The sequence below is a fragment of the Pseudorasbora parva genome, chromosome 6, assembly GCF_024679245.1.
Source record: "Pseudorasbora parva isolate DD20220531a chromosome 6, ASM2467924v1, whole genome shotgun sequence".
NCBI classification, from domain to species: Eukaryota; Metazoa; Chordata; class Actinopteri; order Cypriniformes; family Gobionidae; genus Pseudorasbora; species Pseudorasbora parva.
The window spans coordinates 9,572,550-9,589,806 of NC_090177.1; the positions used below are offsets into that span (position 1 = coordinate 9,572,550).

At 42.2% G+C, this 17,257-nt stretch overlaps 1 protein-coding gene across 1 annotated transcript in view; it reads right to left on the reverse strand.

Moving 5' to 3' along the window:
- Positions 1 to 3,677, reverse strand: part of LOC137079148 (C4b-binding protein-like) — a 31,151-nt gene extending 27,474 nt beyond the window's left edge. The window contains exon 1 of the mRNA XM_067447113.1: positions 3,444 to 3,677. Within this exon, the coding sequence (XP_067303214.1) occupies positions 3,444 to 3,495 (52 nt within the window). The 5' untranslated portion in view covers positions 3,496 to 3,677. The remainder of the gene's footprint in view (positions 1 to 3,443) is intronic.
- Between the last annotated feature and the right edge of the window lie 13,580 nt (positions 3,678 to 17,257).

A 17,257-nucleotide genomic window follows, 5' to 3' on the forward strand; every position in this document is an offset into this window, starting at 1 on the left:
CAAATCAAAACAACAGTGCTTGCATGCATAGCCTTACGCTGTTATTTTCTGATTATGTTGTCTTTGTTTTATAGTTTTTGTATAGAAATGATTTGGATTATATTGTTTTTTTTTTAATTTATTTAATTATTATTTTATTTTTTTGTATTTTCGTTTTTGATATGTATGTATATGTATGATTATTTTTTTTTTATTTCTTCTCCTTTATTACTATTTTGGCAGTCATTATTATTGTTCACTACTCTTTAAAAAAAGCTTCCCGTGGACAGGTGTTGAAAATTAGCTAGTGTGCTAAAACACTTACGCAAATGCATATGGTCCGTCCAATGCAATTGTTATGTCCATGTCAAATAAATTTAATGAATAAAAAAATGAATTAAGGACAATGTTTTATGACATTTTTTATAGTTCTAATTAATATTCATTGAAGTAAAATGTGAATTAATTGAGAGCCTCATTAAAGAGAGATATCAATGTTTTGCATAAATTAGGTGTTAACTCTTTAAAAGCTATTATTGTTTCTTTAACTGATTCCTTAACCGTACTTTTTTAAGTGTGATAAAGAAGTTGAGACAGAAATCTTCTACTGCTGTATTGCTCCACCCCCTGTATGGTTTTGGCATGGATGTTTTCCATAAAGTTCAAAATGTATTCGTGACCGTACGGTTGATATGTCTGTAAAGGGATAAAATAGCCAGATAGACAGACGGAAGTGTGACAATAGGGCTTTCTGAGAGTGAATTATGAGGATGCCCATTAGGATAGTTTTTTTTTTTTTTTTTCACCAAGCAGACATAAAAAGAGGATTTTAAAATACAATTTCAATAATGTTACTAGCACATAGAAGTATGAGGCATAGCATTATGACCACGTACAGATGAAGTGAATAACCCTGATTATCTCTTCATCTCAGCTCCTGTTAGTGGGTGGGATATATTAGGCAGCAAGTGAACATTTTGTCCTCAAAGCTGATGTGTGTGAAGCAGGAAAAATGGGAAAGCATAAGAATTTGAGCGAGTTTGACAAGAACCAAACTGTGAACGCTGGACAACTGGGTCAGAGTATCTCCAAAACTGCAGCTCTTGTGGGGTGTTCCCGGTCTGCAATGATCAGTATCTATCAAAAGTGCTCCAGGGAAGGAACAGTGATGCACTGGCGAAAGGCATGGGTGGCCAAAGCTCATTGGTGCACTTGGGGGGCGAAGGTTGTTTTCTGTTTTCTTTTACATCATGCGAATGGCTGGGTATTTGTGCATGGTTTACCTGGGGAACACATGGCACCAGGATGCACTATGGGAAGAAGGCAAGCCGACAGAGGCAGTGTGATACTTTGGGCAATGTTCTGCTGGGAAACCTTGGGTCATCCATCCATGTGGATGTTACTTTGACATGTACCACCTAACTAACAGACGATTGTTGCATTGTTGCAGACAATGTACACCACTGAACTAACAGATGTCCATTAAACTAGGCAATTAAAGATGTTTAAATACATTACCAATAAAATTAATAACCATTATCTCACACATACAATATGTGGGGGAAAAAAGTGTTTTTATGATCAATAAAGTGACTAGAATAGCGACTTGTCAAATATATTACGTCATGATGCGTCAGCGTGCCCCGTCAGAGCGTGCAGTGTCTCCAGCTTTCTTTCAAAACTTTTATAAATTGTTTGATACAATTGAACATTTTTTTTTTTTTTTTTTAAACTGACGCTTTTTGGATTTGGAAATACATTTGTGAATGCAGGTAAAATGTTTTACAATGATATTAATAGCTCTGGAGTAGCCTACGCATTTACCCCTTTTTATTTTTATTGGTAGGCTGGGTGAATTATTATCCATTGGTATCGTTAATAATGAACAAATTCAATGTCTCCACATGTTTGGTAAGTAGGATATCCCAATTAGCAGATGACATAACCCTTTTTTAAGAATAGCCTATATATTTTGTTCCTAATCCTTTATCAATACTTTCTCTGGATTATGGTTTAACTTAACGTATCCTTCTTTTACACAGTTTAAATGATAAAGTTATTTATGACACGTGATCTTTCTGTTTAGGGTTGTGTCCTATTGTCTAAAGCAGAAGGATTGTCTTGATTTGTCTATCCCTCCTTATCGTTATATATTAAAGTATCAGTGAACCGAAAGTTGGAAGTGATTTTATTTCAGTGCTATGAAGTATTTCCAAGAGAAACAGAATATTGAATAGAGGGTAGGGTTTGACTTCAGCGATCCTCCTCTCCAAACAAACTAACGGCTGGAGGGGAGAGGCCGTGAAACTGCGCTCATCGGAAAGGGAACGTCATTCCAGACCATAAAGTAGCCTAACTTATTAGATGTTGATTAAAGATTTCTTTTTTTCTTCGGTGTATTAACTTGCACGTATTAATTGTTCACCTAAGACCTGTTATATGTGCTAACAATGTAAAGAAGTAATTTTAATGAGGACTCGATTTTTATTGTAGATAGCAATAATTTGTTTTACCGTATATTCGAAGAAACAAATCCCCAAAAACTCAAGAAAAAATCTTACTTATATGAAAGCTAAACGGTGGTCGTTAAACATTACTTTGAAGATGGTTATATGACTTTTAAAGTCATTTGATTAATCGTAACTTATGTAGTCTTAACCAACTAGGTAGGCTACAAAATTTCTCCCCTTGAATTTCCTTAATTTGGAATAATGCCAATAAATAGGCTACATATTTTTAAGGAATTGGTTTAACAGGGATATTAATCATCTTATGAATATGTTTGATAATTGTGGAAATATTTTAACTTACAAACAATTCACGCGAACCTCCAGTTTCCCTTTGCTTTTTAAGTAGCTAATTTAATTCTGTTGATAAAGCTGTTTCTTCTACTCTGGTTCAGCTTGTTAGAATTCATATTCAATATAATTTAATAATATTGATAAACACAAAATCAATATTAAACTGCGTTGCATTGATTGATAAAAAATGCAACATCAAACATATTTGTTCAATATTTAAAAACAAAATAAAATAGCACCTAGAGGAAACATGTTTTGGATCTCTATTATTGATAATATTAATTGGAAGATAAGCTTGGTTAATCCCCTTTAAATATTGTATTAATAATAAAACTAAAGAAATACATTTTAATATTTTGCAAACCATAAAACTACCATGTTAATTTCGAGAAACTTTGATATTGATGACTTATTCTCAATTTAACAAAAGGAGCATGAGTTTTTGTCACATTTATTTTTCGACTCTAAAATGGTCCAAAGCTTTTGAAGGGATTTGACAAACTTTATCTTTAATTTAGTGCAAATTAATAATTATCTTACATTAAAAGATATTATTGTATGATATGAAAACAATGTTAACAAAGATCAAAAATACACTGTAAAAATACATCTTGTTTTGTCTCGTAGACATTTAATGTAACCTTATATTTAAAATATACTCACCTACAAAGTGCGCAAACACAAGTATGAGTATTTTCCCCCAAACAGTCGCCATATTCACGGATTTCTCCAGAAGAAGTGAAGGGGAAATCTTAAACCGAAAAATAATAATGCGTTCAAATTACACTTGCAAAGATCTTATAACGACGGCTGTCGTGACGAAAGCTCAAACCCTGCCCTCATTTCAGTGTAAATCCACATAACCCTTATCAAAAAAACCTAGGCTATTGGAATTTCACTTTGTCCAGGATCTTATTTGATTAGAATCCTATTGGACATTAAGAATTATTTTAATGGAATTTCACTTCGTCATGTGATGTATTTTTTCATTATTACTTTTTATAATAGCCTATAAATAAATTATTACTTAATTAATCACTTTTTATGGAAGCCTGTTTCCGCCACCAAATAAAAAATAAAATAAAATAAAATGAGTAATTGCGCTATATAAAGCCACAATTCTGACTTTTTTTTTCTCTCATAATTGCGAGTTATATTTATAGTTCTAAAATATATGAACTCGATAGTGCGTGATAGTCAGAATTCTGACTTTTTTTCCTCACACTTGCGAGTTAAGTTAGAATAGTGTCTTTATTTCACTATTTGCGAGTTTACCTCTCAGAATCCTGACTGTATAACTCGCAATTGTGAGATAAAAAGTCGCAAATAACCTTTTTTTTTTTAAATTTAGTGGCGGAAAAGGGCTTCCATACTTTTTAGAGTAAATGTGACGTGTGTGTGTGTGAGAGAGAGAGAGAGAGAGAGAGAGAGAGAGAGAGAGAGAGAGAGAGAGAGAGAGAGAGAGAGAGAGAGAGAGAGAGAGAGAGAGAGAGAGAGAGAGAGAGAGAGAGAGAGAGAGAGAGAGAGAGAGAGAGAGACAAGGCATAGTAATTAGTTAGTTTTGATGGATAGAAGTCAGTAATTCATTGTTGTTTCTACCAAAATATAAAAGTGTTATAGAAAACGTAGCTATAGAAAATGAATAGTCTCATTAAAAGAACTGCATTAATGTTAATGCAGTAGTTTCATCAAGTCAAGTCAACTTTATTTACTGTACAGTCACTCTGGGGTGCGTTTTCCCAAAAGCATTGTTAGCCAACTAGTTGCAAGTCCCGTCCTTATCAATGTAGTTCAACCAGTCAGTGTGTCCAGAAACCATAGTCCCAATGAACATTCACAAACTTGTGGTTGCAACAACAGCTCTCAACCTGTAGTTAGAAGCATATAATTTCTTGTTTGCATGACATGTGGACTTAATAAATACTAATCTTGAGTAAAATAAGCAAGCTGACATTTAGTACAATCTATATAATTTATTTTGAATACATACAAATGTCTTGAAGTTTGTCAAGAGATTTAAAGGGGTGGTAAAACACATCTTTCGAAGGTTTGATTGCACTGTAACACGTGTTAATGCTTTGTTTTTTTTTAAAATGCATAATTTTTCATATATTTCCCCTTTATTCTACACTACTCTGTCCCTCTTTGAAAAAAACATTCTGATGGTTTCCCTCAAAAATACGCAATGGGCTCAGATTGGCTTCAAATTCACTAACCGCCCACGTGTTTGATGATCAGTAAGTTTTCACAGGCTGTGGGCGGGGCGCCACCATTACACGTTTTCAATACTGACAGGAAGTCGGCGCCTGCTGGATTTACAAAACAAGATCATCCACTTCACCTGATATATGTAATGTGACATTACATGAGCGAACAGGGTACAAAATGGATGTGTTAGTTGATCAGTAAAGTTATCACGGGCTGTAGGCGTCCGCGCCGTCATTATATTACAACACTGATGGAGCCTGCTGGATTTACAACACAAGATTATCTACTTCTCCTGATATAGGGTGAATTCAAGGTGATTAGGACACTTTTGGCATTGAGATGACTTGGGAAAAGCGTCATAATCATCCTGATTTCACCTTATGTGACATTACTTTGGGAACAGGGTAGAATTTGCGTTAGTTGATCTGTAAAGTTATCACACTTCTCCTGATATGATAAGATCATCCACTTCTCTTGATATGGGTGACATTTTTGTGATTGTGTAATGTAATTTGAAGTTTATGAAACCTAAAATAAACATTAAAAGACGCTGAGCTCAGTCAGTCTCACTCACTCAACTCACGTCTCTTGCGCAGTGCCAGTCAACGGTAAAGCAGATTTACATTTTTGAATTTGGCAGTTGATCACTGAATGTTCTAATCATATACAGGTCCTTCTCAAAAAATTAGCATGATAAAGTTCATTATTTTCCATAATGTAATGATAAAAATTAAACTTTCATATATTTTAGATTCATTGCACACCAACTGAAATATTTCAGGTCTTTTATTGTTTTAATACTGATGATTTTGGCATACAGCTCATGAAAACCCAAAATTCCTATCTCCTAACCCAAAATTAGCACATTTCATCTGACCAATAAAAGAAAAGTGTTTTTAATACAAAAAAAGTCAACCTTCAAATAATTATGTTCAGTTATGCACTCAATACTTGGTCGGGAATCCTCTTGCAGAAATGACTGCTTCAATGCGGCGTGGCATGGAGGCGATCAGCCTGTGGCACTGCTGAGGTGTTATGGACGCCCAGGATGCTTCGATAGCGGCCTTAAGCTCATCCAGAGTGTTGGGTCTTGCGTCTCTCAACTTTCTCTTCACATTATCCCACAGATTCTCTATTGGGTTCAGGTCAGGAGAGTTGGCAGGCCAATTGAGCACAGTAATACCACGGTCAGTAAACCCTTTACCAGTAGTTTTGGCACTGTGAGCAGGTGCTAGGTCGTGCTGAAAAACCAAATCTTCGTTTCCATAAAGCTTTTCAGCAGATGGAAGCATTAAGTGCTCCAAATCTTCTGATAGCTAGCTGCATTGACCCTGCCCTTGATAAAACACAGTGGACCAACACCAGCAGCTGACATAGCACCCCAGACCATCACTGACTGTGGGTACTTGACACTGGGCTTCAGGCATTTCATTCTCCCCTGTCTTCCTCCAGACTGGCACCTTGATTTCCGAATGACATGCAAAAATTGCTTTCATCCGAAAAAAGTACTTTGGACCACTGAGCAACAGTCTAGTGCTGCTTCTCTGTAGCCCAAAAGTGGCTTGACCTGGGTAAGGCAGCACCTGTAGCCTATTTCCTGCACACGCCTGTGCACGGTGGCTCTGGATGTTTGTACTCCAGACTCAGTCCACTGCTTCCGCAGGTCCCCCAAGGTCTGGAATCGGTCCTTCTCCACAATCTTCCTCAGGGTCCGGTCACCTCTTCTCGTTGTGCAGCGATTTTTGCCACACTTTTTCCTTCCCAAAGACCACTGAGGTGCCTTGATACAACACTCTGGGAACAGCCTATTCATTCAGAAATTTCTTTCTGTGTCTTACCCTCTCGCTTGAGGGTGTCAATGATGGCCTTCTAGACAGCAGTCAGGTCGGCGGTCTTACCCATGATTGCGGTTTTGAGTAATGAACCAGGCTGGGAGATTTTAAAAGCCTCAGGAATCTTTTGCAGGTGTTTAGAGTTAATTAGTTGATTCAGATGATTAGGTTAATAGCTTGTTTAAAGAACCTTTTCATGATATGCTAATTTTTTGAGAAAAGAATTTTGGGTTTTCATGAGCTGTATGCCAAAATCATCAGTATTAAAACAATAAAAGACCTGAAATATTTCAGTTGGTGTGCAATGAATCTAAAATATATGAAAGTTTAATTTTGTATCATTACATTATGGAAAATAATGAACTTTTTCACAATATGTTATTTTTTTTAGAAGGACCTGTATGTGATCGTACAAAGGGTTAACAAACTGGTTTGCAGAGCCAACAGTGTTGTCATTTTTTTACTTCCTTGCTACAAGATACAATTAACAATACAAACTATTACAGGAAAATACATTGACAACAAATAAATCATACTTACAGGTTGTGGCCTGTAAACAGCTTCTGTTTTTAAAGTTGGAACTGCTTCATCTTTCAGGACAAGCTGTTATGGGAATCCTGCATTGAACTTCTTTCTGCTTTTCCCTTCAGGGGTCGCCACAGAGACTCATCTGCCTCCATCTAGTCCTATCCTCTGTATCCTCTTCTCTCAGACCGACTACCTTCATAGCCTCCTTCACTACATCCATAAACCTCCTCTTTGGTCTTCCTCTTGACCTCCTGCCTGGCAGCTCTAACCTCAGCATCCTTTTACCAATATATTCACTCTCCCTCCTCTGAACATCTCCAAACCATCTCAGCCTGGCCTCTCTAACTTTGTCTCCAAAATATCTCACATGTGCTGTCCCTCTGATGTACTCATTCCTTATCCTATCCATCCTTGTTACTCCCAAAGAGAACCTCAACATCTTCAGCTCTGCTACCTCTAGCTCTTCCTCCTGTCTTTTCCTCAGTGAAACTGTCTCCAAACCATACAACATTGCTGGTCTCACTACTGTCCTGTACACCTTTCCTTTTTAATTCTTGCTGGTATTCTTTTATCACACAACAGACCTGACACTTTTCTCCACCCATTCATTTCCAACGTGCCTGCACATGCTTCTTTACCTCTTTTCCACACTCCCCATTGCTCGGGACTGTTGACCCTATCAGAAATTGATTTCTTTTAAAAGCAAATATCTCCCTTTGATTTAAACTTTGTAAGTTGTAACTTTGCAGATGTTGTTTATGTTCAAACAGCAACATTACACACAAGCTAAAGTTAGAAAAGTGAAATTGTGTTTTACCACCCCTTTAAAGCACCCTTTTTGAAGAGTGTGCATGTGCGAAAGTGCTGTAGTATGTAAGCATGAGCCTATTTGAATCTGGAAATAGGCCTAAAGCAAAATAACAGAAAAATAAGAATTAGTCCTCAGGTGCCATGTCCATAATTTATAGAAAAAAAATATAGCATGATTTTGATCTCAAAATAATGAATTAAAAGCGATAATTACTCCACCATCTGCATGACATCATTACCCAACGTGGTTGAATGACCGATTTCCGACAATACGGTTTCGGGAAACAGTCGTGACTAGCTAGTTACAAGTTGCGTCGTTGTACGGGAAACGCACCCTTGGACAAAACAGTGCACTGTAAAAAATATGTAATTTACTGGTCTTTATTTCTCCCCCAGAATTTTCATTATGCAATGCCTGATGTTTTACAGATATTTGCTTAAATTTAACATTTTGACTATTAAATTTACATGAAATGCTTGTATTTTGGTATTACATCAAGTTTCAAATATTTTTAAAGAGGAAATTCCTGTATTTTTACAGAATATTATGTCACTATACATAAATGTTTGATTAATATTTTACAGATTTTGTTCTGTAAAAAAAAAGAAAAAGGAAACAAATGTACAGGTCCTTCTCGAAAAATTAGCATACTGTGATAAAGTTCATTATTTTCCATAATGTAATGTGTGGCGGAGGGGGTGTGGTTTCACGAGGTCTGTAGCGGGAGAGAAGGTACGGGGCAGAGCGGGGAGTAAGTAGGTCAAGTGCAAATGAATAACACCTGTGTCTAATTGCAGTAATTGGCATGGAGAGACAGCACAAAAGGAGAGGAAGAGAGAGTTTGGACTGGGACTAGACGCACAGCCTGAGCCTGAGACGTGATCTGGGAGAGTTTATGAGTTGTGATAGTGTGTTGGAGAGACAGAGTTTTACGCCCTCGTGCGTGTTTATGTTTACCAGTTGTGTTGTGAAAAATAAAGAGTTACTAGTCCCAGTCATAACGACCCTGCCTTCTTCCTTCCCTACCCAAGAGAGTTAAGAGCCACAAACCTCGTTACACTGGTGCCGAAACCCGGGAGTGAAGAAGAACGCCGCCGCCGTTATGGAGACCCCGTCAAGAACACCACTTGGGGACCTGGTACAATTGCTCACCGGTCTTCATCAGGAAACCCACCAAGATCTGCGGGCCATAAGGGAGGAGTAGAACAAGAGGTTCGAGGCACTCCTCCAGGCCCAGCATGAAGACCGCGAGCTGTTCCGGAGCTGGATGGACTGGGAGATTCGGGCCGTTCCCTCCCGCACCACCGACTCGGCGGCCGCCGTACCGCTAGCCAAGATGGGGCCTCAAGATGATCCGGAGGCCTTCGTAGATCTCTTTGAGCGGACTGCCGAGCTCCGGGGATGGCCCAAGGCGGACTGGCCAATGCGGCTCCTGCCGCTGCTGTCTGGAGAGGCGCAGGTAGCCACCCACCAACTGCCAGTCCAGAATCTCCTGGTCTATAAAGACCTGAGACGGGCGATTCTCCAGCTGGTCGGCCGGACCCCGGAACAACATCGCCAGCGGTTCCGGACCCTGGCCCTCGAAGAGTCCGGTCGGCCCTTCATCTTCGCCCAACAGCTCCGGGACTCGTGCCGCAAGTGGCTGATGGCTGGCGACAGCGCCATCGAGGAAGTCATCGATCGAGTGGTACTGGAGCAGTTCGTCCCCCGGAAGGCCGCGCAGTGGGTCCAGTGCCACCACCCGGCGTCGCTAAACCAGGCCATCCAATTGATGGAGGACCAGTTGGTGGCGTGCTGCGGGGTCGGCGAACCCTTACCAGCGGCATCTCTCTCTCTCTTCCCCTGTCTCTACCACGCCCCTCTCTAAACCTGTCCCCCTTTCTAGGTCCCGAGGTGGGCTGTCGCCCCGGCCAGCGCCAGGCTGGAGGACGGGGGCGTGGCCAAGACTCCAGCCCAGACCAGCGCCTAGGGGAGGGGGCGGGACCACCGACCACCTCCCGCTTCCTCACCCCAGCCTCTCTTTGCACGCCAATTCTCTGACCTACTTCCAGCCACTAGGGCAGCGGGGAAGTCTGGGCCGGCTTGTTGGCGCTGCAGGGACCCAGGACACTTCATTGACCGGTGTCCCGTTATGGAGGTGGGGATGCTGATCCGGGTCCTGGATGCGCCACAAGCCGCCCCCGATCAAGATGGCTTGTACCAGATACCAGTGATTATCAAGGGGGGTACGTATCAGGCTTTGGTGGATTCAGGTTGCAACCAGACCTCGATACATCAAAGCCTGATCCATCCTAGGGCATTGGGTAATAGCCGCATGGTTAAGGTGAGGTGTGTGCATGGGGAAGTGGTGAACTATCCGTTGGTGCCCGTGGATATTCAATTTCGGGGACAAACGCATAGTGTGGAGGTAGCAGTTAACCCGCACCTCCGGCATCCGATAATTTTGGGAAACAATCGGCCTGCATTTAATAAATTATTGGAACACTTGTGTACGGATGCCTCTTGGGGGAAGAGGGGAGGGAAGGTGATGGCGGTGCAGGTGGGGGAGGTGGATTCGGGACCTCCGGGAAACCTTCAGGGGGAACAGAGTGGTCTGAGTGGTCCCATTCTCTCGGACCATGATGACTTCCCCCTGGAGCAGTCCCAGGACGAGACGCTCAAAAACGCGTTTAATAAGGTCCGGTCCATCGACGGCCACCTCCTCCATCCGGACCGGCCGCTCACCTATCCGTATTTTTCAGTGATAAAAGACTGGTTGTATCGGGTGACCCAAGACGCCCAGTCAAAGCAGGATAACCCAGTTGTTAGTACCAAAAAGCCGCCGGGAAATGCTTTTCCAGGCGGCTCATGTGAATCCAATGGCCGGGCATTTAGGACAAACGGCAACATTAAACCGTCTAATGGCTCGCTTTTTTTGGCCAGGCATTCACGAGACTGTACGCCGGTGGTGTGCGTCGTATCAGGAATGTCAGTTGGTGAACCCACCGGCAACCCCAAAAGCACCATTGTGCCCCCTCCCGCTGATGCAGGTGCCCTTCGCGCGAATTGGGCTGGACCTCATCGGGCCATTAGAGCGGTCAGCACGGGGACATCGCTTTGCATTAGTCCTGGTGGACTATGCAATGCGATATCCCGAGGCAGTTCCGCTCTGCACTATTTCGGCGGAAAGTGTAGCGGGCGCGCTGTTCTCCTTAATCTCCCGGGTGGGAATTCCAAAAGAAATTCTCACCAATCAAGGCACAGCGTTTATGTCACGGACAATGCGCGAACTCTACGAATTGTTCGGCATTAAATCGATTCGCACCAGCATCTATCACCCACAAACAGATGGGCTGGTGGAACGCATTAATCGCACGTTGAAAGCCATGATTCGTAAGTTTGTGCACGAGGACGCCAAAAATTGGGATAAATGGCTAGAGCCCGTTATTCGCTGTCCGCGAGGTCCCCCAAACCTCCACGGGGTTTTCCCCCTTCGAGCTGCTCTATGGGCACCAGCCACAGGGGGTACTGGACATCCTTAGAGAGGCTTGGGAGGATGGACCTTCCACGAGCAAGAACGAAATTCAGTATGACCTGGACCTGAAAGCAAAACTCCACACTTTGGGGCGGCTGTCACGTGAGAATTTGCTCCAGGCTCAGGACAGACAGAGACAGCTATATAACAGAGGCGTTAGGCTTCGTCAATTTACACCGGGAGAGAAGGTGCTTGTATTACTCCCTACCTTGAGCTCTAAATTACACACGAAGTGGCAAGGGCCGTTCGTTGTCACACGGCGAGTGGGAGATCTCGACTATGAGGTAATTCGGTCGGATAGGGACAGGGCACGTCAAATTTACCATCTCAACCTGTGAAAAAGGTGGGTAGAGGCGGAGGCAGTGATGCTAGCGACGGTGGTGAGTGGGGAGGAGGATCTCGGGCCAGAGGCGATTCAAAAAGCACAATCTATCGCGCTGGCCCCTTAGGTAGACCATCTCTCACCCTCGCAGCTCACTGACGTAAAAACACTTACAAGCAGAGTTTGCGGACGTGTTCTCGCCCCTACCGGGTCGAACGGACCTCATTCAACACCACGTCGAGACCAAGCCGGGTGTGGTAGTTCGCAGCCAGCCGTACCGGTTACCTGAGCACAAAAAAAAGGTGGTGCAGGAGGAATTAGCAGCAATGCTCGATATGGGAGTAATAGAAGAGTCCAACAGCGACTGGGCGAGTCCGATAGTTTTAGTGCCTAAAACGGACGGCTCCGTACGGTTCTGCGAGGACTATCGTAAGGTGAACCCGGTGTCAAAATTTGATGCTTATCCAATGCCGAGGGTGGACAAATTGCTTGATCGGCTAGGGACCACTCATTTTTATTCGATGCTGGACTTAACCAAGGGATATTGGCAGATCCCCTTGTCTCCCATGTCCAAAGAGAAAACAGCTTTCACCACGCCGTTCGGTTTACACCAATTCGTCACCCTTCCGTTCGGCTTCTTCGGGGCTCCCGCGACCTTCCAGCGTCTGATGGACAGAATTCTCCGGCCGCATGCTGCGTATGCCGCCGCATATCTAGATGACATCATCATCTACAGTGCGGATTGGCAGCGGCATATGCAGCACTTGCGGGCTGTCCTAAAGTCGCTGAGAAGAGCGGGGCTCACGGCCAACCCGAAGAAGTGTGCAATTGGGCGGGTGGAAGTAAGATATCTGGGCTTCCACTTGGGTCATGGACAGGTGTGTCCCCAAATTGATAAGACGGGGGCAGTTGCAAACTGTCCGAGACCCAAGACCAAGAAGGAGGTTAGACAGTTCCTGGGGCTAGCGGGACATTACAGAAGGTTTGTGCCTAACTATTCGGACCTCGCTAGCCTGCTGACTGATCTAACTAAAAAGGAGGTACCAGATACGGTTCAGTGGACGGAGCGGTGCCAGCAGGCTTTTACTCAGATAAAGGCTGCTCTGTGTGGTGGCCCGCTCTTGCAAGCTCCTAACATTTCTCTCCCTTTTTCGCTACAGACGGACGCCTCGGACAGGGGGTTGGGCGCGGTCCTGTCCCAGGAGGTGGGGGGTGAGGAACGGCCGGTGATGTACATCGTCTTTCTCTTAAAGAGCTTGCGACTGATGTACAGCACCATAGAGAAGGAGTGTCTAGCCATCAGGTGGGCCGTCCTCACCCTCCGCTACGTTACATAATGATAGAACTTAAACTTTCATATATTTTAGATTCATTGCACACCAACTGAAATATTTCAGGTCTTTTATTGCTTTAATACTGATGATTTTGGCATACAGCTCATGAAATCCCCAAATTCCTATCTCAAAAATTAGCATATTTCATCTGACCAATAAAAGAAAAGTGTTTTTAATACAAAAAAGTCAGCCTTCAAATAATTATGTTCAGTTATGCACTTAATACTTGGTCGGGAATCCTTTTGCAGAAATGACTGCTTCAATGCGGTGTGGCATGGAGGCAATCAGCCTGTGGCACTGCTGAGGTGTTATGGAGGCCCCCTGACCTTTCCTTCAGTACTATGTCTCGGACTGCGGTGTATTCTTAGGTTTTCTCTGAACAAATTTTTACCGGTCAAGTCAGCGAACAGAGGGAGTGGCTGAGAGCGATGACGATGTTGTGTGCTAGTTTGAGGTGTAGATCAGTAATGGCAGCGGAGAAAGATGCGAACGAAACCATTCATTCCGTTGTGGCACTGCTGCTGAATATCCGGAAGTTAAAGCCGGAGCAATAACAATCTTTGCGGGGGTTTGTTGGTCGCTCCGTTAGTGTTGAAGGAGTTGGCTGAAGCCCTATTTGGACGGTAACTGTTCTTCGTGGGGTCGGAAAGTTTTGCCGTCATTTACAGAGGATAGTCAGTGATTTTATTGTCATCCGTCTCCCACCATCTGCGTAAAAATCCCCAGTCGAATTACCTACTGCTTTTGACAAACACCAAGGTCGTGTGTTGATGAAATAGCTGTCTGAATCCACATCTCTGAGTTTTCAACAATATATCAATTTAAAATTCACTGTTTATAATCATTTTTTACCACTGCAGAGCCCCGTACGGTTGTACTTTGCTGTTATTTGGATGCATTTCTAAAATTATATTTCGTTAAAATTCTGGGCTCATGGGTGGGTATTATGCAAATTAGGAATGAGCATGCACTCGCTTCTTATTCACACATGTTTGGAGTTCATTAACATACACAAGTTTAACTAACGAATCCGGGGTATATAAAGCATCTGTGAATCTGGAGCAGAGTTTTCGTAAAGGTAAATTTTATGCGCAAATTACTCCGAATTTGCTCATGTATTTACGAAAGTTTCATGAATGAGGCCTAATGTCTTTTCAACTGCAGTGAACTTTGAAGAGGAGTCAGCAGACAATATCAACCAATCCCTGGCTGAGGTAAGGGTCTCATTCTATGTATTTAAATATCACGTGGCTGCACATTTATGTTGTTGATTGTTTTAAAGCTTTTGTTAGCATTTCTAATTGGTGTTCAGTCACATAACTGGCGTTAGGAGTAAAAGACAGAAAATCAGGCCTCTTTCAATTTTCCATCTGTTTTAAAGAAATATTAATTTAGCTATTCATAAAGTTTGCCGGGTTGTTTATATGTGGTAGCAAATGTTACCGCCCTTATCTCAATTCTCTTTTGAAACAATGAACTATAGGTCTAATGTTACAGGAAAGCAGATGAGACTAAAATACTAACAGAATAAAATCTGAGCACATCTGCTTACAAACCCTTACAGTATCTTTCAATAAATGAATAAATCTTAATCTTAATAAATATTTATTTGGATGCCCTGGGGAAATAGTCATTGGATATTGAATAATAGGATACATTGAATAACGTTAACTTAAGTTACATAGTAATGAAAATTGCATCAATCCAGATGAATGGACAGTAAAAGTTAACTTACACCCCTAATGTTAGATAGCAATATGATGCAAAGTCAAAGTAATATAATTTTGCTTTAATTATGAATACTATAAATTTAGCTCAGCTTCCAGAGCACAGTATGTTGAGGTTTTGCACTGTCTCAGTAAAACATACGCTGGCATGTTTGAATTAATGTAATAGACCTATTTTTTTTCTTATTTTTATATTTTATTTGTGTGTGTGTGATTTCAGGTCATGTGGAAAGACCGGAGATCTACAGCAGATGAGCATTGCAGTGCAGGTGAGGAATAATTGCTCTGTTCTTTTCATTCAACAAATTATTTGTTTACATCTTATCATGCAGCTGTTTTGTACAGTATTTTTTGTTGTAATTGTAACTAGAATCATTCAGAAACATGGCTTTTCTAATCACTGATATCCTGACACATCTCTCTACCCTTCATTCCTGCCGGATGATCAGCCAGTAGCTGCACGCATCTCTAGCCTGGTCTTACCAGACTCTTGATTATTTCATTTGTACAGAGAGTCTGGTTACTCTCCATTGACAAGCGTTTACTTCTGTGAAGGTGGGTACACTGTTGAAGTTTAAAGCTATTGGATCTGCTCAGAGCCACTCTGGACCTGCCATAACCAAATGCTAACGTTTGGTCATGACGTATGTCATGTGCCGTTTGTTTGCTGTTGTTTTCCACATGGAAATCTGTGAGACCAAAGCGCAACCGTACGGTACTCTGCAGTGGTCAAAAAGGATATAAACAGTGAATTTTTAAGTGTTATGTTCTTGAAAACAAAGAGATGTGGATTCAGACAGCAATTACATTACCACATGACCTTGGTGTTTGTCAAAAGCAGTAGGTAATTCGGCTGGGGATTTGTATGTGGGTGGTGGGAGACGGACAGCTATAAAATCACTGACTAGCCCCTGTAAATGATGACAATACCTTCTGACCCCACGAGAAACAATTGCCGTCCGAATAGGGCTTCAGCCAACTCCTTCACCACTAACGCAACGAGCTGGAAAATCAAACTTTTCCCAAACCCTGTGATGAGGATGGCCACAACATCATGGCCACCAACAAAACTCAGCAAAGATTGTTCATGCTCCGGCTTTAACCTTTGGACATTCGGCAGCGGTGCCACAATGGAATTAATGGTTTCAATCGCATCTTTCTCCACCGCCATTACTAAACTACAACTCAAACTAGCAAACAACAAGGTCATAGTTCTCAGCCACTCCCTCTGTTCGCTGATTGGACCAGTTAAAATTAGTTTGGAGAAAACCTAAGAATATGCTGCAGTCCCAGACGGAGTACTGCAGGAAAAAGAGCCTGCTTGAAGTAAATTTCGGACCTTCACCTGGATGATCTTTACCTTCAACTCAACCTTGTCAAGACGAAGTGTTCGTGGTTTCAGCCAGCCCATCCTTTGTGTTATAATCAATCAATTAAACTTTACAGACAACACTGCTAGAACTGCCTGATCTTGCAGATTTGCCTTGTACAGCATTGGGATGATCAGGCCATTCCTATCATAACATGCTACACAACTTGTCATCCAAGCTCTTGTTCCAGCTTTCACAGTTCATGAATTTGCTGTCTCTCTCTCGTGTGGTTGGGTGGAGCTGCTGATCATTGCTACTTATCTGATTCACCTGCCACAGCTGATCAGTGTGCCAGCTGCTGCTAATTAGTACACCCTATTTAGTCTCTCAATGCGGGAAGATCAGTAATATAGTGTCCCCAACTGTGCAAGGAACCAAAACAGATGACTATCAGATGACAGAATGGAGAAAAAATCCTGGGAGAAACCAGGCTCTATTGGGGTGCCAGTTCTCCTCTGGCCAATGAACAAACAGTGTATGATTATTATTCTGGTAACCTTAGATTGATTCAGAATATTCCAAATATTGGTCCAGTTCAATCTGATTGAAGATTGTCATCAAGCCGGAGACGGGATGTTGTGCGGATGAGGCCTTCACAGGGGAGAGTCTAGTTGACACAGTCTCTCAGACACTTCAGGGATGTGTTGGCATAACGGAGGCCAGCTAGTAGTTGCTGTGCAAGTAAACCTCACTCCTCTGACCTCAAGAGACAATCTGGCGACTAACGCTAGAGGTTGCAGCCTCCTTGTTAGAGCGTCCGACTCTCATGCCGGCAGACCCAGGTTTGAGTCCCGCTTGGAACAGGCAGTTCAAACAGGAGGGGTTACATTG